Consider the following 22276-nt stretch of genomic DNA (forward strand, 5'->3'; position numbering starts at 1 on the left):
AGGGAAACCGTAACTACAATGCGGCCCGCGACAAAAATGAGTTTGTCACACCTGTCCTAGTTTGTTGTAAGTGCAACAAGTGAAGAGGGAGGGAGCGTGGTAAGCGTTTCACGCAGCATTTACTAAAGGTTCCTCTGTGGTGGTGAGGCCTAACAAAAGTGGGACTGACCCTTCATAGATGGCTGTGAGAACCAAGGCGAATCCTTCCCAAAAGCCGTTTACAGTCCAACGTCTAGGACGCAGGGAGAACGGGGGAGCTGGCCAGGACTCTCCCAGTGCCCAAAGGTACACGAGACTTGACACAGTGTTGATATGTGTCCTGCACCTGACTGGTGACAAGTTCGCCTAAAGTCAGCTGGAATAGACTCCAGGACCCCGTGAACCTGAACAGCACAAGCGGTGTTGAGAATAGATAAGTACTTTAGAAAATATGTACATGGCTTTTTCTGATGCCTGTTTCTTATGTTTAGGTAACCTGTGATTGACAATTTTAATCAAAACCTTGTAAAATTTGCTTTTTAAGGCCCCAATTTATGCTCCACATTTGGCCTACCTGAGTCAGTGACCGAGCGTGTATACACATAGCCTGTCACCGTTGGATTTGTTTATAGTGGTTTCCTGTTCTGCTGTGATAGAATAACCGTTATGAGGCAGGCAGTAATTGCATCCACCCCAGCAGCGGAGTAGCGTGTGGAAAAGCACACCCTGTAGAGCGTCACTGGAGCGCATCTAATGACGGCCTGCGCCGGCCTCCCACCCACCTGTGTGGAAATAGCAGCCTGACATGCAGGTAATTATACTGAACACCCCCAAAACCCGCATCGCAGCACCTTCTTTTAGACTCGGGGTTCTGGCGAACCCATACATACCTTACCCATACCCAGGTTTGTTCGCACAATTTGGAAAAACAACATTAAATCCCTCAAAGTATGATACAGCAATGAATTGGACTGAAATCACTAATGATTCAGCACAATATCTTAAAAGTGCTAATATCAACATTTAGGCCACACTGGAATTATGACTTCTTTTTTATTTGTGTAGTTAAAAAAAAAAAAAATTACCACATATTGATACTATGTTTGCTATTTTTCACGTTTTTAACATGATAAATTCTATTGGCCTGCTTTGCCTTGTGTTGTTTTCATTGTTGAGATTACTGCAACAGTGAATTTCCCTTGTGGATGAATAAAATATTCATCTCTATTGCGCTGTATCACCCTTCCCGAACTATCTCTCTTTCTGGCTACTGTTCTCTATTGCTCATCCTATCTACTATATCTACATCTGTCCGCCTAATTTCTATTGCTCTCCTTTTTTCTCTTTTCATCTTTGTCTATCAGTCCCTGTCACTCTATTCCTGTAGCTCTATTGCTCTCTTTCTATCATCTTGACTCAATTTCTCCATTGCTCTCTCTGTCTCTCTATCACTCTTTTGTTCTCTCTTGCTCTATCTATCATTTCTGTTGCTCTATCTACTACTTTATCTCTATCGCTGTTTTTCTAGCATCACTCTATTACTTGTTTCTCTATTGCTTTTTCTCTCAAAGGGAATAAGTTTTATAATAAAAACTGCTCTCATGGATGTGCACTAAAAATCTTTTAATTTACTTCAAACATCCACACACAAAATGCGCAAAATTAAAAGGTGTTAGAATAACTATTTGGCCAGTTTTAAGGAAAAGGGGAAATTGTTGGTTTACCACATTTGAGTTATTTGCAATCAATATATATATATATATATATATATATACTTATTTTCCAGTTTGTTTTCATTTTAGTATTATTGCCATTATTTTAAGTTTTATATTTATTATTATTCATTTGTTATTATTGTTCTGGTGGCCTCTCTTAACATTCTGAGCTATTATTTCCCTGGCAGTATCATATGCATAAAAATAAATTAAATGAAATAGCTAAATAAAATAAAAACCCCTTACATCACAATTTCACCATGCAGCTTTAGTCTACTAAAATTGTGTCTGTTGAATACTTATTTATTTATTTTGCAAGCGTAAGAAAAACATTTAGTATTGTTAGTATTTCAGGTTTTTCAAAATCTTTTCACCTCAACACTCAAATTAGGGAAAAAAAACACATGTATTGCCATGAAATTGCCATGTACTTCCATTAAATGGAAAACGTGCATTCATAACAATGACATTCAGGGGCTAATGTGTATATGTAATAAAATGAAGTGAGTGAACAATAAAGCGAATAAATATTCGATAATTTTCACAGCCTTGCCATTTACTGGCAAGCAGTCAGCTGGGTCAGGCTCCAGCTCACCCTTGACGGAAAAAGAATAAATGAATAATTTTTCAAACCCTCTGAGAGAAACCACAATGTGGCCCGACATGAAAACAAGTTTTGACACTCCCGATTTTGAGTCTTCAATGTGTGCATGTTTTCGGAATGTGGAAGTACTCGCAGAAAACCTGCATGCAAATGCCACAAAGGAAGGCGCAACCCCAAATCGGAACCTTGACCTTCAGAACTGTGAGGCGGACGTGCTGTCCGCTAGTGCGCCGCATTCCATTCACTCGGCGCTATTTCATCCACATTAGTCCTTGCAAAAAAAGCGCCATGCAGTTCTGCAATGACAAATGCATTGAAGGAGCGCACAAAAGCACTTTAATTCATGCGCCATTAAAGAGAACATATGCGACACGCCATGTGCCCCCCTCCACACACACAAAAACAGCACATTCGTCCATCACAGTCCTCTGATAATTCATCCATGCAAGTGACGAGTGTATTCACGCTTTTTTTTTATGTGTGCCAATCTTCTCCCCCTTCCCTCCCTCCCTCTGGTTTCATCGCTTTCATAATTGCCACCAACATAATGACACTGTTGCCTTGGCAACCATGTTTCTATGTCTCCTCTCCCCCTCCCCTCCTCATCTTCTTCCTCTCTTTCTCTTTCCCCCCTCTCACATTCACTGGAGGCTGATCACGCTTCTACCGGCTGCCGCTTCAATCAAACTTCTTTTCCGCTTCTGCTTCGGGGGTTGGTTCAGTGATTAAACAGGAGGGATGAGAAGGGGGCTAATCAGCTCGGAGGAGAGTTGAGAGTCTCATCAGGACCAACCGGTGAGGGTCCAATTAAAAGCGGCGGCATCTCTGTGAGGATCGGGTTTCCTATTTTACTCTGCAAAAGTTTTTATCGTAACCCCGCTGTGGTTTTCTTCTGGGGCGGCTGGTGGTTCGGAATGTTCCAGCTGATGTGTGGGAACATCTCAGAACATCTCGTCGGGTGGTGCTGACCCACCCTCCCCCCTCTTAGCCACCCACCCCGACGTCCCCCCCACCCCTCCTCTTCCCTATTTGCTGTGCATGTGCGTGGATTTATCAGGAGTGAGGACGATGGAGACCTGCCACAGTTGTTCATTCCAGTTACAAGACACAAACTAGACAAGAAAAGACACGCAGAACAGATCCCAATCCAGGATCCGGGATTCCAGGATCCGGATCATCTCCTGGTCCAATAACAACAGGCTGCCTGTCTGAGTGAGAGACACGGAGGTTGAGTGCGCAGACTCCAGCGTTAAACCTCGCACAGCGGCGCACAGGTAAGACACGACACTACACTTTTTTCTTTTCCTTTTAACCCCCAAATGAGATATTTAATACTGCGCTGCACGTTTCTGTAAGTTTGTCATGTTCCATCCGATGCATTACCTTTTCCTCTTTACGTTCATTTTTGCAAACACGTGCAAGCTTGATTTTCATTAGTAATTGAATTCAATTTAATTCTGTGTGCGTAAAAACAGAACCAAACTACCGCAAGTGCACGCACATAATGAGAATAACGATATTAAGAGCACTCGTGAAGCAGACACGCACCGGCGAGGATACACCCACGCACTCGCAAGCAGCAAGCAAGCAAGCAGCCCTCCAGCCACATGCAAGTCATGTCCATTTGCCCAGTACAAGTTGCAACTAATTAATGTCTCGATGCAGGGGGGGAGGGATTACAATCGATGTGCACGTCACTCATATAGTGCATTAAAAAAAATAATTCAAAAAATGCCACGGTGGTAAGATTTTAATGAAATATGCCACAGGCTGGTGTTTTTTTTAATAACCCCCCTCCACCCACCCGCCTGTGTTTATTGCGGCTTTTCCCCACAATGCGTTTTCTCGTTTTCCGACAAACACCTGTTGCAATGCGCCCGCTCCAAAGTAACACTCGGTGGGTGTGGCAGACCCACGCACTAATTCGCCAGGATTTTTTTGGAGACTTCAGATCCTTTTGGGTTCTTTTGATCACTATGTGTGTGTGTGTGTGTGTGTGTGTGTGTGTGTGTGTGTGTGTGTGTGTGTGATGTTCGGACTTGTCAATGTGTGCCATTCACTCCCCACCCCGCTCTTGCTGCAATGCCTCAGAGGCACAGTGTGCTTTTTCTTGGAGGCTGTTGGGCAAGTGATGCTTTTTGGAACAAAATGGGATTTGAAATCTGATCTTCACATAAGGCTAATTTGGAAAATAAGTCCAATACTCTTACAAAAAAATGTATTATCCACCCTCCCTCCTTTTTTTTTTTTGGAATGGGTTCCGATTGTATTCCCTTCCTCTCCCTTCCCCTTCCACAGACAGCTCTGCAGTGCTATTCTGAGAGAGTTAGCTGCCTCAACCCACGCACAGAATCTGAGAGAAAGCGAGAGAAAGGCAGAAAGAAAGAAAGGGGAAGGAGAAATGAAAAGAAAGAGAGAGAGAGAGAGAGGAAAGGCAGACTGAGAAGAGGTGTAGAGGAATGGCCTTTCACTTTCCGGCACAAACAGCACGGCCGTTATTCGTTTACCCGTACGTGTGTCCCGAATTCTGCGGCTGTGGTGTGTGCTGCGCCGCTGAGTGCCGGGAGAAATGTACTTGATTGTGTAGCCACCCACCCACACGCCGCTCTCCCACTCACGGTCGTCTCTGCTCCTTTACCTCTGGCTCTTCCTCCTCGCCTCTCTTTGTGTTTCTTTCCATCCCTTCCTCGGCTTCATTTACCTTGCCGGTAATCGCTTGATGTCTTGTTTGTGTTCCAGAGGACCCCCCCCCCCCCCCCCCCTCGGCCTGCACGCGATTCGTTTTCGGCCCCAAACGCACCCTCGAAAGCCTTCAGGAGCCCTCCTATCCATCCATATGTGCCTCCATTCTCTGCCGCACATTTTTCATAATTACATATAATTATTCTTTTTCCAGCGGGAGACGGATCTGCCACCATCTTATTATTTCCCAGCACCTCCGACACAATAACTTTCACACATTTACATATTTCTCCACAAAAGTGATATTCTTTGAAATCCCCCCACCCCCACACTCCCTTTCCCCCAGTGACAAATCAGGGATAATTTTTCTCCCGTTGGATTTATTTATGTTTTTTTTTTTTTTTGAGAGGAGACACCATTCATCACACTCTTAATTAGTCAGCCCAGTTTAAATGGCACTGGCAATTTCAGAGGCGAGCGCGGAAGAACGGCAGAAGTCGTCGTTTGCAACGTCTCTTGCAGGCGGGGAGCCATTTCCGCAGTTTGTGCTTACTCCTAATTTCCAGCAGTAGCGTCCTCATCATCAAACTCATCCTCCTTCTTCTCGCACTTAAAAGCCTCCCTCATTATCACCCACCGGCACCCCATCACAGTTACAGCCAGTGCCAGGCTGGCGCCGATACGCGCTAATCCAATCCGGGAATAAAAAAAAAAAGCTGGAGATAAAAGTACAGTGCGTATCTATAGATATGCCCGAGGAAGAGTTAGCACGGCGGGGGGGAGTCTCCCGTGGGCTACCCTAAAGTCAGTGAGTGAGTGACAGTCTGTGTTTACAAAGTGCTGATGAGATTTCCGACGAGTGCCTACTTTCTGAATGTGCCACGCCGAACGTAAGGAACAAAGCAGATAATTATGTTTACATTTGATTATACAAGGGGAAAAAAACGTCGCTCAAGTGCCGCGATCAGCACAGGAATGTAAACGACTGCCTCGTACCTTAAAGCGATCTTGGGGTTAGATTTATTTATTTTTTTTTTTACAGGCCGAGCGTCATCCGGACTAAAAAGCATTTTTACAAAAATCCATGCGCATTAGACTCTGCCATTTCAAAGCCATTAGGAGCAATCATTAAAATCTACCTGTTAATTGTATTCACCGGTGACCCCTTTTATCCTCGGCCAATTTTCAGCTCACCAGCTTTTCTGAATGAAGCCTCTGTTACATTTTGAATATTCACGACGCCGTTGGAATCAAATGACGACCTAAATCCTGCGCAATAAAAGCTCTGTCCCATAGTCATGTAAAAATGACGCCCACTGCCAAACTCCAAATGCTCGCCCTTCTTTTTTTTCTCACGTCCCCGCACACCACCGGGGAGGACGTCACCCCGTCCTCCACCCGGCCCGGCCCCTCCATCCCGCAGTTCGACCCGAAGCCGGCTGCCCTTCGGAACAGGCTCAAAGTCCCCAAGAAAGTTCCGGAAAGCTCCTCAGAAGGAGTCCTGGAGGCGCCCCCTAAACCGATGCCACAAGTGATGTTCCCCAAGAACGTGACATCATCCGAGGCCCTGGCCCCGCCCCTGGGCGCGGCCCAGGTGGCCCCACGCCTCATCGACGTGTGGATGGACGTGTGTCAGGGTTACTACGACGTGATGGGCCACTTCGACAACTCGTTCAACTGCACCAAGGACACGTTCATCTACTGCTGCGGGACGTGCCACTACCGCTTCTGCTGCCCCGACCGAAACCAGCAGCTGGAGCAGGACATCTGCAAGAATTACGACTCGCCCGCCTGGGCCAAGACCGAGTCCAATGCTTTGGTCACTGAGGAGGAGCAGGTGTCTGATCCGGACTTTGACCCGCTCAAGCAGCAGAGCCATAACACGGGCTTCGTGATCGGCGGCGTGGTGGTGTTCATGGTGGCCGTGGCCGTGGGCATCAAGGTGGTCTTCAACAAGGTCCAGCACGAGGCCCACCAGAGGGACCTCAATATGCCCAGGTCAGGAGCCCATTCACCTTCTATCACTCTCCCTCTCTATCTATTGCTGTCTTCATCTCTCTCTTTTTCTCCATCTCTACCAATCGCTGTCGATCTATCGATTGCTCCATCTCTCTGAGACAGTCTTTCTATCGCTCTCTCTCTCTCTCTATTACTCTATCACTCTATCGACTATCACACTACCTCTCTTTCTCTCTCTCTGTTGCTGTCATTTCTCTCTCGATCTATCGCAATCTCTCCTTTGCTCTATTGTTAAATTTCTCTACCTAGCAATCTGTCGCTCTCTCTATCTCTGTCATTGTCTTTCTATCACCTATTACTCTCTATCACTCTATCCACTCGCTCACTCTACATCTTTTTATCTATTGGTTTCTTGATATGTCTTGATCTCTCTCTTTTGCTCTCTATCTGTGACACTCAATCATTGCTCTCTCCGTTTGTCTATCTATTGGTTTTATCAATCTTTCTAGCTATCTCGATCATCTTGGTATTACTTTCTCTCACTCCATCATTCAACCTCTCGCTATCTTTCTCTGTCTGTATCCACTCTCTATTACTATCTTTCTCGCTATCTATCTCTCTAGCTTGCTCTCTCTATCAGTCTATCTATTCCTCTCATTGTATTTATCTCTTTGTGGCTATAAACCTCAGTCGCTATCTCTGTTTCACATTTTTGGTCCCCCTTTCTCTCTTTAACTCTCTCTGTGATCTATTTCACTATGTTTTTCCCTATCTATTGTCAGTGGGGGAAAATAATGGAGAATACTTTATTACTGTGATTTTTATGACAACTTTTTACCTTTATTCTCTACATTCAAAAGAGGTTTCTGTACTTTGTAGAGCTTACTTTGTCAAAATAGGTTTGTTACCTTACCTTTACTACAAAGATGGTACGACAACAACAAAAAAAGTATAGTAAATACTACCGTAATGTAACATATAGGTAAAACAGCATGTAAAGTCAACCATGGTCGAGATCTTAGTTAAATGAGATCTTGGGTCTCAAAATGTAGAAAAATATTGAGCAGCGGTGATATGGAGGAACGTGAATCAGGGAGCAATAACAGCAATAATGAGAATTGTTTTGTTCTCAGCTCTATTTTTGTATCAGCCTAAAAACCATCACCTTTATCATTTATTAAATTCTGTGTCTAATATAAAAACAAAACAAAACTTATTGTCTGTTCAATCAATATTTCTCAATTCACCAGAGTATTTTTTTAAACAAGTATCTGTACTTCTATATAAGAAGAGAATGTGAGTACTTCCAGCACTTCTGGATATTCCGCACATCCGTGAATGAAATTAGGTTTTCGGGACTCAATGAATGGCCCAGATTCATCATTCTGGTCTCACAATAATTCTCTTAGTCATCAGCTGGAAAACGTAAGAGGCTTCGGCGCACTCCTCTGGGCCTTTCAGTTCGTATACTGTGCTGTACAGAACCAACAATTTTGCTAATATGCTCTTTTTATACATGAACCAGAAACTTTATTGCCTGAGATCCGGTACACTTAAGATATAAAGATAATAGTGATTGATGCCATCAGAAAACTATTGACTTAACAATGTGTTAATTATTGTTGTTGTAGTTTGTAGTGCAGAGACAAAACATTAGTCTCGCTGTATAATTAAAAATGACACATGCCTCGCACTTCCAGATTTATTTATTTTTATCGTGCGAATATTTGAAATTGTGGTTTTGCAAAAGTATGGACATTTCTGCTATGTTTCTAGGAATTTGCAGAATATTATTAAGGTGAAGTATTATAGGAAAATATTTACAACTATTATTATAGTTTTGATTATTTTTCTGAAACCAATATTCAGCCCAGTTTAGTTGAAGACGAATATTTGTTTCAGGGTCGGTGGAGATGGATTTTAGGGTGGATGGGAGGCTAGGACTATAAACCTTGACCATTTGCACATACATACTACCACAAATGTTTGGGGGGGGGGGTCTTGGCAAGTTTTTATTGAGGGTGAAGCCACTGTGGTTACAAGTTAAATACAACGGAACTGTACTGAGGCAGTGATTCTTTCAGTACCACTAGAGGGAGCCCTTGTCCCACACTTTGCAAATCACAGCGGTAGCCCGGATAAATGTAACTAAAGTAAAATCATATTCTACGTATTTACTGTAACAGAGTAACATGGTGTATTACTTCGGGTTTCTAAAAATACTGCAACAGCAATGTGCAAAAATAATTTGTAGTAAAAAAATAACAAATTAAACTACTTGGCTGGATAATAACAGAGCATTATATCAAAATAAACAAAACAATTGTAATGAAATACCTAATGATGTAACTTACCTGGAAAAAAAAGGACAAATGATTGAAATAAGGGTTTAAAATAACAAAAATGAAGTTGAATAATTCGGTCTCCATACTATAAAATTTTACAGTAGCATTAGTAATTGGAGGGGGGATTACCTTAATTCAATGACATTGCTGACAAACTACTCCAGGATCTGTTCATTTTTAATTGCTCATGGGGAAGCCCTAGTGGTCGCCGGGCCCTCAGCAGGCGTTCCGTTTGCTTACGCCTTGGGCCTTCTCTGAAAATAACACCCATATCTGATTATGAAGCTACGATGCTCAACCATTCTCCCCAACCTTTGTCTGCACCGGACCACTCTAGAGCCCTGGTGGACATGCTACGACACCAGTCCAGTCCCAGACAGCAGGATGAGAGAAACAACAGCGTGGCTCTAACAGTGGTGGACAGCCAGGGGACGCTGGGGAGAGCTCCCAAAAACCTCTACGCCCCGGGACTGCCGAGCAAGGACAACAGATGTGAGGGCGGAGGGCTTTTTATAGCGCAGACCCACAACTTTCTCTGTTTTGCCAACGGAATGTGTGAATGCATGCTTTTTTTACAACTCCGGTGCAAATTATAACATGGGCCAACACAAGCTTTATTGTTTTAACGACCTTTTTTTTTGCACAAGTACTAAATTGTAGAATAGATGCTCGCTTTATTGTTTTTATTTGTACCAAAAACTAATTACCGGATTTTAAAAAAAAAACACATTACACAGTAGTGTATGTGCAGTAGAGTTTGCAACGCTATGATTAATTAAGATTATAATTTGCCATTCATGATCCAGTCACTGGAAAAAGCCGATGAGAGGGTGTCGAGGGTGCTTGAAAAATGATCACCTAAAATAAATAATTTTAAAAAACACTGCAGTGCGCTGAATATCAACCATGATGTCTTTTTAATTACAGTGGGCAACCTCCAGCACAATTTTATCCACACGTCAGGCTCAAGCCCCAAACACACTGCGACTATCGGTAAGTAGCTACTTGTGTGTGCCCCAACTTCCGAATTTTCGGAGTTATGGGTCGGCTTGCTTTGTGTTGCTAGCCAAAATTTGAGGTAGCAGCTTCAGCTGTGTAATTTTTTTCTTGGTATGTAGGCTATCTAAGCGGCAATCGCTCCACCATTTTCCTTCGATTAAAATGCTGTTGACTTTTCTGAAGAAAGCGGGGAGCTGTTTTCAGACTCATTCACTGTTTGCTACCACCTAATCACTATACTGTAATTACGTCATTACTGCCCCGTAATTAGAACGCACTGGCGCAACATCAGCTGGTGGTCCTTCCATGATAAATATGGAACAACTCAATAATTTATGATAACGTTATATTGTCTTAAGCTGGGTGTTTTTTAGAAACAAAGAAAGCACTTTATCCACCCATCTTGGATCGCTTTCCTCTATTTATATTATGTTTTCCCTTTGTGGCACGGTGGAGCAGCTGGTAAAGTGTTGGCCTCAGAGTTCTGAGATCCCGGTTCAATCCTGGACCCGCCTGTGTGGAGTTTGCATGTTCTCCCCGTGCCTCCATGGGTTTCCTCCGTGCACTCCGGTTTCTTCCCACTTCCCAAAAACATGCAACATTAATTGGACACGCTAAATTGCCCCTACGTGTGATTGTGAGTGCAGCTGTTTGTCTCAATGTGGCCTGCGATTGGCTGGCAACCAGTTCAGGGTGACCCCACCTCCTGCCCATTGACATCTGGGATAGGCTCCAGGACTCCCCACGACCCTTCGTGAGGATAAGCGACGAAGAAAATGAATGGATGGATGTTTTCCCTCCACAACGCAGTGCATGAAGGGATATATTGCATCTGCAATTGCGATGCAAACACTGCAGCACGTCGCTTGGTATGTTAAGAGGAGCAAATCTCATTTAACACTATCCCCCGCCCCCCATTCGGCTTTCGCAGAACGCACCCCTCGGATGAACAACACTCAGCTGGCAGCGGGTGGCACCTTGCTCTCCAGTAAACACAACAACACCAAATCCCAGCCCGCCTTCCATCACTCCCTGCACAACCTGGCTCAGCTGCCCCCCTCCTACGAGAGTGCTACCAAGCCTGAGCTCAACAGATACTCCTCGCTCAAACGGCTTGGTAAGTGCGTTTGTTTTTTTTTTTTTTTTAAGAGGTGAGGACAAATGTCCCGGTGACCCCCTCCCACCTGTGCGAAATGTATTTATCATTGCGTGCTGATCAACAACTCAAGAGAAATCTGGTTTGGCTTTCAGAAAAAGGTCTGGATGAGTACTCCTCTGGTTACTGCACCACCAAACGACGCCCGCACACCGCCCAGCCGGCCCTTCAGTCCTCCCAGCACCACCTCCACTGGGGTGGGGACTACACCCTCAGCGGGAGAGGAACGCTCCCCAGGCACGCCGCCCGCCCCTGGATTCCCCCGCCCCCATCCGGCATGCCCGCCTCACCCACCCCCAACCCCTACCCACTGGACCCCCCGGAGCCTCAGTACAACCCCAACTACGACACCCTCTCCAAACCCAGGAAGGTAAAATCCTCCGACCAACTGCTCAACATGGGCGACGTACCCGGCAATACTGGCACTCTGTCCCGTCTTTCCAAGAACCAGCAGCACCAGTACTACAAAGCCATGGCTGCCTCCGGTAAGAACGCCAACACTCAGACACTCACCCGGAAGACCCAGGATAGGCAGGAAAGGCAGGACAGACAAGAGAGACATGAAAGACAGGACCGGCTCCTGATGTCCCCAGACCACTTGGAGGAGAGAATGGGCGGCATAGGCGTGATGGATCCGTATGCTCACCCAGGAGGGGGTGTCCCCACCCTGCCTCGCCAGCAGAAGGCCCAGTCCCAACAGAACGTGTGCGCCACCCCCTCCCTTGACCGCCACCACATGATCAAGATGAACTCTCACCCGACATCCGGAAGAGAGCAGGAAAGGAACCCGGGCGCGACAGGCCACATCAGCGGGGGGATGGGCTGGGCGGGGGAGATGCCTGGGGCGGGTGTCGTCATGGGAACGGGAACTCTCGGGGGCCACAACGCCCGAAGGATGGCTTTCGCGACTAAACGGCAGAACACCATTGAGCAGCTGCATTTCATCCCGGGCGGGGGCGGCAGCGGGTCTGCGGGGAGCGGCAGCGGGGGCGGTGGCAGTCAGGGGATCAGGACAGGGAGCAAAAATGAGGTAACAGTGTGAGGAGGCGTCGTGGCTAACGTAGAGCTCACACCTCGCCATGGGACCAGAGCGCCCGTCTGCATTTAATCCATAGATTCACAGCTGGCAGAAATAGAAGTAATATTGTAAAGGTATAACATAGACTTCTCACAAATTATTAGGAATATTCAGCTTTTGGGTGAAATGCATTCTAAGCTTTACCTTTTTTTTTGTCTAACAAGGAGCTGAACACCAACAACGTGACAACGGGTTTATTTTTCAAAATATCTTATCCACTTCCGGTGACTTTTCCCGTCTCTATGTATTGCTGCTGCAAGTTATTGACGGCACTCTGAAACATTTTAACTTCGCTCTCTAGCCTATTAATCAATATATTATTATTTTATTATCAATTGAAGCCACGGGCTACTTTTGTCTGATTAAAGCTACTCAAGTAAGTTGAAATTGTTTGCTTGGCACCAAAATACTATTATTGTTCTGTTATGACAACAAAAACAAAGAGCCTGTGAGTTTTTCAGTAAATAATGAAGGACAGGTTCCCCCCCCAAAAAAATAAATAGGCGAATTTGTGAATGTTGAACCGCAAATACGTTGGGGTTCACTGTACTGTTGATAATCGTAAGCCGTCGTCTTGGTCTCTTCTCGTCAATGTAATCGTCATAATGAAGAATAAATATCTAATATCTATCGCAAAATTATCTATTTACATGATAACAAACAGGGTGGCACGGTGGAGTAGCTGGAAAGCGTTGGCCTCGCAGTTCTGAGGTCCAGGGTTCGATCACGGGTCCGCCTGTGTGGAGTTTGCATGTTCTCCCTGTGCCTGCGTGGGTTTTCTCCAGCCACTCTGGTTTCCTCCCACATCCCAAAAACATGCAACATTAATTGGACACTTTAATTGACTCTAGGTGTGATTGTGAGGGCGAGTGTTTGTCTCAATGTGCCCTGCGATTGGCTGGCAACCAGTTCAGGGTGTACCCCTGCCTCTTGCCCGTTGACAGCTGGAATTGGCGCCAGCACTCCCCGCGACCCTCGTAAGGATAAGGAGCAAACAAAATGGATGGATGGATCGATGGATGATGACAAACACATGATGTGGATTTTGCCATTCAGCTCTTTGTTAGAGAACAGCAGGTAAAAACTCGTGATCATTAAGCAGCTGGACGTCATTCAATCGTTTAAACGGGCTGAAATTAAGTTGCGCTGGAAAGGTCGTAGTGCGTTCTGGGTTCATCCTGAAATTTCACCCAAAAGCCCGATATCCCGATTTTTTTTGGTGAGTAGCATATTTAGGCTATTCTAATTAGTGTTGTAGTGAAACAGCTTAAATACGACCACTTCTTTCAAAAAGTTATGAGCGCTCCAGTTGTGTGACAACATACATCAGCCATATTTTGTAAGTGAATTTACCATCTTTGCCATATACACAGCAGTGCCATTACTTGCACAGAGCGGTAGTTTGGAACAAAGCAGTACATGTACAGTAGACGGTTTTAAAAAAGCACTCAGGAGCCATATTAGATAAGATATATAGATTTATATAAGAGGACTTCTAAAGAGAAGAGGACCACGTGGGAATGAGATTTTATTAAAGAACGGTCCAGACTACCTGCTTGGCCAGCCCTCGCCTACAATGATTTATTACAGAGACAATTCTCGTGGGTGAGCAGCAAGACATTGGTCTGACCTCCCTACAGGGAATAAATAACTCGCGTTGCTTCCCGTCAGCAAAGACCTGACTTTTCTCTGACTTTGTGGGATAACGGAGCAGCCGGAACGCCGCACGCATTTGAACTGTGGACAGACACCGACCAGTCTGGTGCCCGGGTTGCCTAGTTTGCCGTGCGACTTTAGCTCTGCGGAGGAAGTCTCACCGATCGTCACTTTTGCACTGCCACAAGAGTCAAGAGGATATCCGACGACGACAGCGTCCCGTTGTTTAAAATCAGGACCTGACTGCAAAAACAAATGGGCTACGAAATAACCAAGAGCCATGATTATGGTGGATATAAAAAAAAAAATCTACACACCCCTGTTCAAATGCTATGTTTTTTGTGATATCAAGATAACTTATTTAAAAACTTCTTCCAGTTCTTCCATCATTCACGTGGCCCGAAAACCTGTCAACTGAGTTTAACAAATCTTCGGGGGGGGGATTAAAATAATATTAATAATAATAATGTGTTTGCATAAGTGTGTACACCCTATTCTAAATGGGAATGCGACTGTATTCAGAATTACCTTCTTAAATAGCAGTGAGCACTCACATGGCAACTTTTCCTCTAATGAAGTTTAGATATTTTATTAGGCTTTTCTTACTTCTTTCCTTTTCAAACAATTGTCTTTTTTTTATGTCACAAAAATCAGGCATTTGATCGGGGGGGTGTAGACTTTTTATATCCACTGTACGCAACAATTGTCAACTCGCTTTAATGTAACTGAAGATTCTGTTTTTCCTTTTCATTTTTTTTGTATCAATTTAAACTGAGCACAAACAGACCACTGTCGCAGAGGTTGCACGTACCCAACATGTCCTTCAAAGCCATTTTATGGAGATACAAAGAAAAATACCACAGAGGAAGCTGGCCAGACAATCACCATTTGAACGGGTTTCACCCAATTCCAAACAAGCGAGAGATAACTCTGTACAGGCACAGGCGACTTCGGGACGGCCAGGAAGCCCCTTCCAAACATCCTCCCACGCAATGACCCCGCTGTATCATAACGCACTGCGGCCAGTCGAGGATTACGACACACACACTGACGCACACACAAAATAACCCCAATAAACATCAATAACAACGCTTATCAGTACCAAGGGCTATCTTATCCTTATAGACTGTAGTATGTGATATCTGTGGTCCATATATGAAGCTATCTCTTTCTCTTGATTTTGTGTTATTGTCATTGAGTATTGAGTGTCCATGTAGAAAAAGATAGAGCACAGTTCAAAGAATCACAAAGCGAGAGACTGAAATTTGCACAAATAAACTAGCTGGCCCCCTCATATTTTGCGGGTCGGAGTTAATCCCCCCCCCCACCCCCTCCGCTTTTTAATGACAAAGGGAATTCGACCGCTTGCTTTTCTCCACGAAAGGACACAGGTTCCATTCCAACAATCTTCCTATACGCAGTGCTAAATGTAGTTGTTATGAATATGATGGAGTGTTCTTATTGAAGATTATTATAATTGTTATGGTTATTATCAACATTTATCTTATGGTGTGATGTTCATTTACTTGGTGGGGTTTTGGTGTTTATTGTTTTTGGATAACTTTTAGCATCCTCCATGAGTTTTTTCTACGTTGGATACATGTGGTTCCTTGATGCATGCCTGGCTCCAATCCCTCTCAGAAGTATTTCTAGTACGTCCGGACTCTACGGTCTTTTTCTCGTTTCTAACTGTATGTACTGTGCCTAGACACCGGCCTTACGGCTCCTTGATCTCATTTGATTTCCCCGGGCTGACACAGAAGTTTCCCAAAAGAATCTGCCGGAGTAGTTCGGGATGGGGTTTCGAACGCCACCAGAAGAGCGGAGGTACCTTTGTTAGATTCTCACGAGTTAGAACCTGTGAATCCATTATACATTTGTGATGGTTATGATAATTTTATAACATGAGTCTGAGAAGGTCTGGTGGAAAAACAGTGCGTTTTTTTTTATTTTTTTAAATATTATTATCAGGGAAATAGACCCTTTTCACAGTGATGTCATACCACTTCCACTCTATCTTCGTGTCACTCCTGCACCGTATTGGATTATTTAATAAGATGTAAACAAATTGATAACCAAAGCAGCGCAGCGGTTTCCCCGCTCCTATCCAGTTTCTCGACTGCACACGATTCAAAGTTTTTGTTTTTCATTTATTTCACTTATTACAGTAGATAATACAAGCGATGCCCGTGAAGGTGGGACAAAGCGTATGTGTTCTGACGTCACATGTAAAGGGTTTATTCCGGAGAGAGTGGTTTCATTTTTGTTTGTTTTTGTTTGTTTGTTTATAAATTTGAATAGAGCCACAAAGGTCTGTAGCAAAGTCTGTAACCTCTCACAAGCCATATCCACCCAAGCTCATCTTCTCACACTTTTCTAAATGGTTACTCTAATTTGTGCAAGTATCGTATTTTGTATAGCTAGTACAATCAGAAAACAATTTTGAGTGATATCTTCATTAATTTGGTAATGAAAAAGCAAATTCTGTGTTCGTATTTAATGAATTGTACAGTGCCAAACTCATTACATTTGCAGTCTTGCTTCTTGTCACGGCCTCCCGTGTGGCTGCTGTGGTACGCTGCTGTACTGTATTATCTTTTTCAATGCTGAGCGCTGACAAACGATACAGTAACGTTAGGGACTTTATTTCAGAGAGAAATGAATGAACATGGTGTGCGTTTTGAACCATTATGAATTCGTTTGGAGCGAGGATGCTTAGCGGCCACTTGAAATGTCAAACAAAAAGCATTGCCAAAAGTCAATGAACAATTGTAAAAATGCTGTCCAGTAGACCAAAAATGAATTAATTTTCGTGATTCTAATTTTCAAACAATTTTTTTTTTTTTTTTTTTTTTTTGCTCAATGCATCCACCCCCTTGGATACGACAGCAACTTACAGAGAATTTGCATAATAAAGTTGGTGGGAAATATATTTTTGTCATTATTTTTAGTCAGTTTTGCCATGCTCAACAACAGTTGAGAGATGTTGGTCTGGGTCTGAGCCCGGGCATGATCACACATCTCACATTCCTAAGCTCGTGTCATATAAAGGCTTCATCTGTTTCTCTCGCCGGTTATTATCCTTCGATATCCTTAATGTCCAACTTCAGGGCCATGCACTTGTACACTCTTTGTACGAACTGGTAACTGGTAATTCACTCGTAAAACAAACAGGGTGCACTAGTAGGACAACTATCTTACTGGTACTGCTTTTCAACTACCAGTAACACTTTCAGCCTAGTAGAATAAACCTAATCTGGATCTTTTATTGTTTAGTTGGCTTTCATAAGATACTTCAATAAAGCCATTTGAGCATTTATTCAACATCCGTGAGACAAACTGTGTACTAGCTGACAATGAAATCCTACTAGTGCTATTAGTGAACATTTGGTGCTTCACGAGTAGTCCTAGTAGGGCACAGTTCTCAACTAATGTAAAGTTTTGCTGTTGTATTAAGTTGTTGTACTAGTATGTCAAAGTTATGCAGAAATCCCATACACTAGTGGAAGTGCAATGGGAAAAAAATACTACTAAGACAGTCATTTAACATTCCCCTAGTGTGCCAAATACTCTTACTAGTGTAAACAAAGAGTACTAGTGGATGGCCTTTAAGTTGAATATGTAAAATATTGACCAGATGCTCAAACACTTTCCCATAATTTGTGCATTTTTATCAACAAGAATAATATCAAAGTAGTTTTGACATTTAGTCGTCATCGAGGATATCCATCTTAACGTCACAGTAGTAGGGCAAAAGTGATATATAGTGGGGAAAAACGTTACTGCTAAGACACAGTCATTCTACTAGTGAGCTGGACAAGGACAAAGCGTGGACTGCAATGTGAACATTTAGGTGGATATCGAACAAAATGCTCAAAGATCATTATATATTTTGAGCATGTACATATATGATGTCAAGAATATCGAATCTGCTTGAGGATTTATTCAATATCCTTGATATCTATCTTAAGGTCAATTGGCACGAGTAGTGAGAAAAAAATGTTACTACTATATTACTAATTGTTGTACTAGTGTGCTCTGTTCTGAATTGTCCTGTTAGGACAAATAGCATGCTAATATATGGACCTTAAGATGGATATAAAATATGTAAATGAATGGAAATACTCGAACAAATTTCCATAGTGAACAAAACGGAAAACCCACATTAGTCATTGAAATGAGCCACAAAAATTCTCGTAGTATGTTCTTTGGACAGATTGGACACCGGAACTTTCTGACAAGTTACATCTGATCCATATGACACAAAAATGAAGCATGCAAAAAAAAAAAAAAGATAGAGAGAGAGAGATCTGTTCCTGTTGTGAAATAGTGAGGATGCTCAATAAAGCTGATTATGATTTATTAAGAGTTCAGTCTATAAAACTTTATATTGAACATATTTACCGTATTTGGTTATCCGCCCAATAAAGCGGATACAGAAAAGTTCTGCAATTCTGCAATTCAATGATAACCAGCAAACAGTGTCATCATTTGCAACGGTCGACGGTCAAACCCAAGACATCGTATACGGGAAACGTACAGCCTAGTGGGAGAAATGTGGGTCGACATGCGCATAAATCGGAAAAGTTGTATAACGCATGAGCAGCGAGGCTGTCCTGCACCTGTGGGAGTCGACGGCTAAACTTGTCACATATGAAATGAAAAGTAGGAACAGGCTTCAAATAACTGTCGTTATATCGCACTTATAAGGCCGTTGAGCTCATATTCCAAAAGCCTCCTGTGATTGCGTTTATTGCACCGAGTTGTATTGCAAGTTGGAAAGAAAACACAAAGCAGATTGCTTTTGGGTCGACACACATGCACACACAAAAAAAAAAAATCACGTTGAGTTCCACACTTGTAGTGTGCGTAACTTTTCAATAGCATGACCCAAGACTTGAATACGACTGTGCTTGGAAGTAACCAAGTATACATACTTCATTACTGTGCTCGAGTAGATTTTTCAGGTACCTCTACTTTATTTGATGAATTTCTTTTTCCTGACTTGTTTTTAAATTACGCTCTACATTTTAAAACTCCTTACTTTGTCAATATGTGATCTTTTTTGTTGACAATTTCCACAGATGACAGCAGAACGTTAAAAAAATGTGAAACTAAAAAGAAGTACTATGAAGGGCTGTTGAGATCTTTTTTGATTACGATCTTGGGATCTTACAAGGGCAGAAATAATAGAGAGAGATATCCCCCCCAGAAAATTAAATGATATAAGATATTCATCAGCCATGGCCTTATTTTAAAAAAAATTGCTCGATGTTGTCGGCTGCAGGAAAGATTTGTGGCCGATGCAATGTGAAGAAAAGAAAAATTCTGAAACCCCACAGACGAGGGTAAGGTTGGTTCTCCTCTTGAGCTAATTCACAAAATGTGTTGTTTTTCCATTGTGCCAAGTTATCAAACCACATTTTTAAAATTGATAGTAAAAAAGTATTTTTACTTTTGTACTTAGTACATTTTAACTCCACTTTTTCTTCTCTCTCTCTCTCTCGCTGTAATAACTAACGCTATCCAATACTCTCTTCGCAAAGGATAGACATTATTTTGGATGCAGCTCTTACTAGATTGTGTACCATACGTAGCCCTAATTACTGTAATTTCGGCCTACAGAGCGCACCTGATTATAAGCCTCACCCAGTACATCTATAAAGAAAATACTATTGGGTACTTACATAAGCTGTACCTGTGGGAAAAGTCGCAAGTGCCCATATTGAAACACGTGATATTTACAAAGAAAGATGGTACACAGTTTTCAAAGTTTTAATACCTTAGCTTAGCTTAACATAGCAACAAACAGGGCTGGTAAAAAAGAAAAAAAAAAAAAAACAGCTGCGGCAGCTACACATTAGCAACACAGCACTTAACAGGGCCGGTTAAAAAAAAAAAAATTACCGAAATCAATGAGACGCGGCAGTAACACAGCAGCAACACGCTAGCGTGGCGCTAACAGGGTCGGTTACAAAAAAACATACCGGTAAAAATCACAGAGACACGGCAGTAATACAGCAGCAACACGCTAGCACAGTGCTATAGCTAGCGGGGCGGTAAGAGGGCCGGTAAAAACAAAACACCGGTAAAAGTCACTTCGTCAGCACATATATTCTATCGGTCTCACTCGTACCTTTTTCGCTCGAGTGCCCCCTTGCGGGCGTTAGAAAAAGAATTTGCCGCATCACCGCATATGCCGCAGGGTTGAAAGCGTGTGAAAAAAGTCACGGCTCATAGGCCGGAAATTACGGTAATGTATATGCCAGATATATAGAATGTAAATTATTTTTGCACCTCATTTGCTCACTCCAAGACGTTTCAAACGAATACTTTGATATTACATTGATGACTATATGATTAGAGTTGCATCTGATGGCGATCTCTATTTGCTGTGTCCTTGTGATGAGCCCTCCAACTCAGACATGAAGCCTCTTAAAATTCAGAGTGACACAAAGCTGGAATGATTCACATCTGTGTGATTGCAACGATTGAATAATGAAAGGATTTTGGAGATAGAGAAGACATGAATTCATGCTTTTTATTCGGGTTTTATTCCGTTTTTGTTGCAAACTAAAGAGCGTGGTTGTAGATGTTCATGTTGTGTAATCTGTTTACAAATACATCTACAGTAATGCCTCTTTGTGTCCAGAAATAAAACCTGATAATCAAACACTTCTTTATGAAATACCTCAATTTCACATATAAGGCAAATATTTGCTGTTTTTCTACTAAATTATGTACACTTATTACAATTTTTAATTTCATTTTCTGTTCCGCATATCCTCACTAAGAGCCTATCCCAGCTATCTACGGGCGAAAGGCGGGGTGCACTCTGAACTGGTCGCCAGCCAATCGAAAAGGCACATGCAGACAAACACCCGCACTCACATTAACACCTACGGGCAATTTGGAGTCTTCATTCAAACTATCATGCATGTTTTTGGGATGTGAGAGGAAACCGGAGAAAACCCACGCAGGCACGGGGAGGACATGCAAACTCCACACAGGCTGAGCCGGGATTCGAACCTCGGTCCTCAGAAATGTGAGGCAGATGTGCCAACCAATCCCCCACTGTCATATCATTTCTGAGATCAGTAAAGTAATGATCTGTACTCAAATGACATGACTATGAATATGGTAGTACCTGTCAAAAACTCCATTCAGTGTTCCTGTAGCCTTTTTGGAGGATGCATTGACCAGTTTTCTTCTCTTATCAATTTTGGAAGGACATCCATTTATTATTAATGTCACTGTTGTGGCATATTTTGTCCATTTGATGACGACTGACTTCCCTGCCATTTATTTCTATGCGATCAAGGGCAACACGGTCGCTGATGCACTTCCGTCGCTTTATTACCGTGAGCGGTAACAGAATGTGCTTTCATTCAGCGATCGACCATGACTCGTGCCCAGTCACTCGACATCCAGAATAAGTAACCCGAGCCAGCGTTTAAGATGAAAAATGTACTTCTAATGGTCAATTGAACCTAGCAATTTGGGGAGCCGACATGGTGGATCAGCTCTAAAGTGTTGGCCAGACGGTTCTGAGGACCCAGGTTCAATCCCGGCCCTCCTTGTGTGGAGTTTACATGTTCTCCCTCTGCCTGTGTGCGTTTTCTCCAGGCACTCCAGTTTCCTCCCACATCCCCAAAACATGCAACATTAACTGGGGATTCTAAATTGCCCCTAGGTGTGATTGTGAGTGTGACTGTTGTCCGTCTCCATGCGCCCTGCGATTGGCCGGCAACCAGTTCAGGGTGTATACTGCCTCCTGCCTGATGACTCCCGTGACCCTCGTGAGGATAAGCGGCTCAGAAATTGGAAGGATGGTTTTGGAAGATTCCAGAGGATTTTGAAATCCTTATTCCAGCCATCCATTCATTTTCATCAATTTATTTTTGCAAATTCCACAAAGATGGCAGTCACTTGTGCTGCGAGATTTAGCAAATATGCCAGTGTTTTTTTTTTTTTTTAATTGTATAACTTCCACATCAGGGCTATATAAAGATACTTGACTATAGGGTGTGCAGACTTTTGCAACGACATTATCTCAATTGTTAATTTTACTGCGCTGCTGAGATGTTTATTTCATTGAGTTGT

General features: G+C 43.1%; 1 protein-coding gene across 2 annotated transcripts; it reads left to right on the forward strand.

Moving 5' to 3' along the window:
* The first annotated feature begins 5051 nt into the window (after positions 1-5051).
* On the forward strand, positions 5052-17279 carry LOC133501241 (protein shisa-6). 2 transcript variants are annotated; one of them, XM_061820854.1, is made up of 6 exons: positions 5052-6978; positions 9622-9776; positions 10212-10277; positions 11215-11400; positions 11535-11809; positions 11885-17279. In XM_061820854.1, the coding sequence occupies exons 1-6, from the start codon at positions 6287-6289 to the stop codon at positions 12479-12481; spliced, it is 1971 nt and encodes a 656-aa protein (XP_061676838.1). In that variant the 5' UTR covers positions 5052-6286; the 3' UTR covers positions 12482-17279. The 2 variants fall into 2 exon arrangements, with proteins under 2 accessions (XP_061676838.1, XP_061676837.1); XM_061820853.1 differs by having other exon boundaries at positions 11535-17279.
* The last annotated feature ends 4997 nt before the right edge of the window (positions 17280-22276 follow it).

This window comes from Syngnathoides biaculeatus, chromosome 5 (genome assembly GCF_019802595.1).
Source record: "Syngnathoides biaculeatus isolate LvHL_M chromosome 5, ASM1980259v1, whole genome shotgun sequence".
In the NCBI taxonomy this organism is placed as follows: Eukaryota; Metazoa; Chordata; class Actinopteri; order Syngnathiformes; family Syngnathidae; genus Syngnathoides; species Syngnathoides biaculeatus.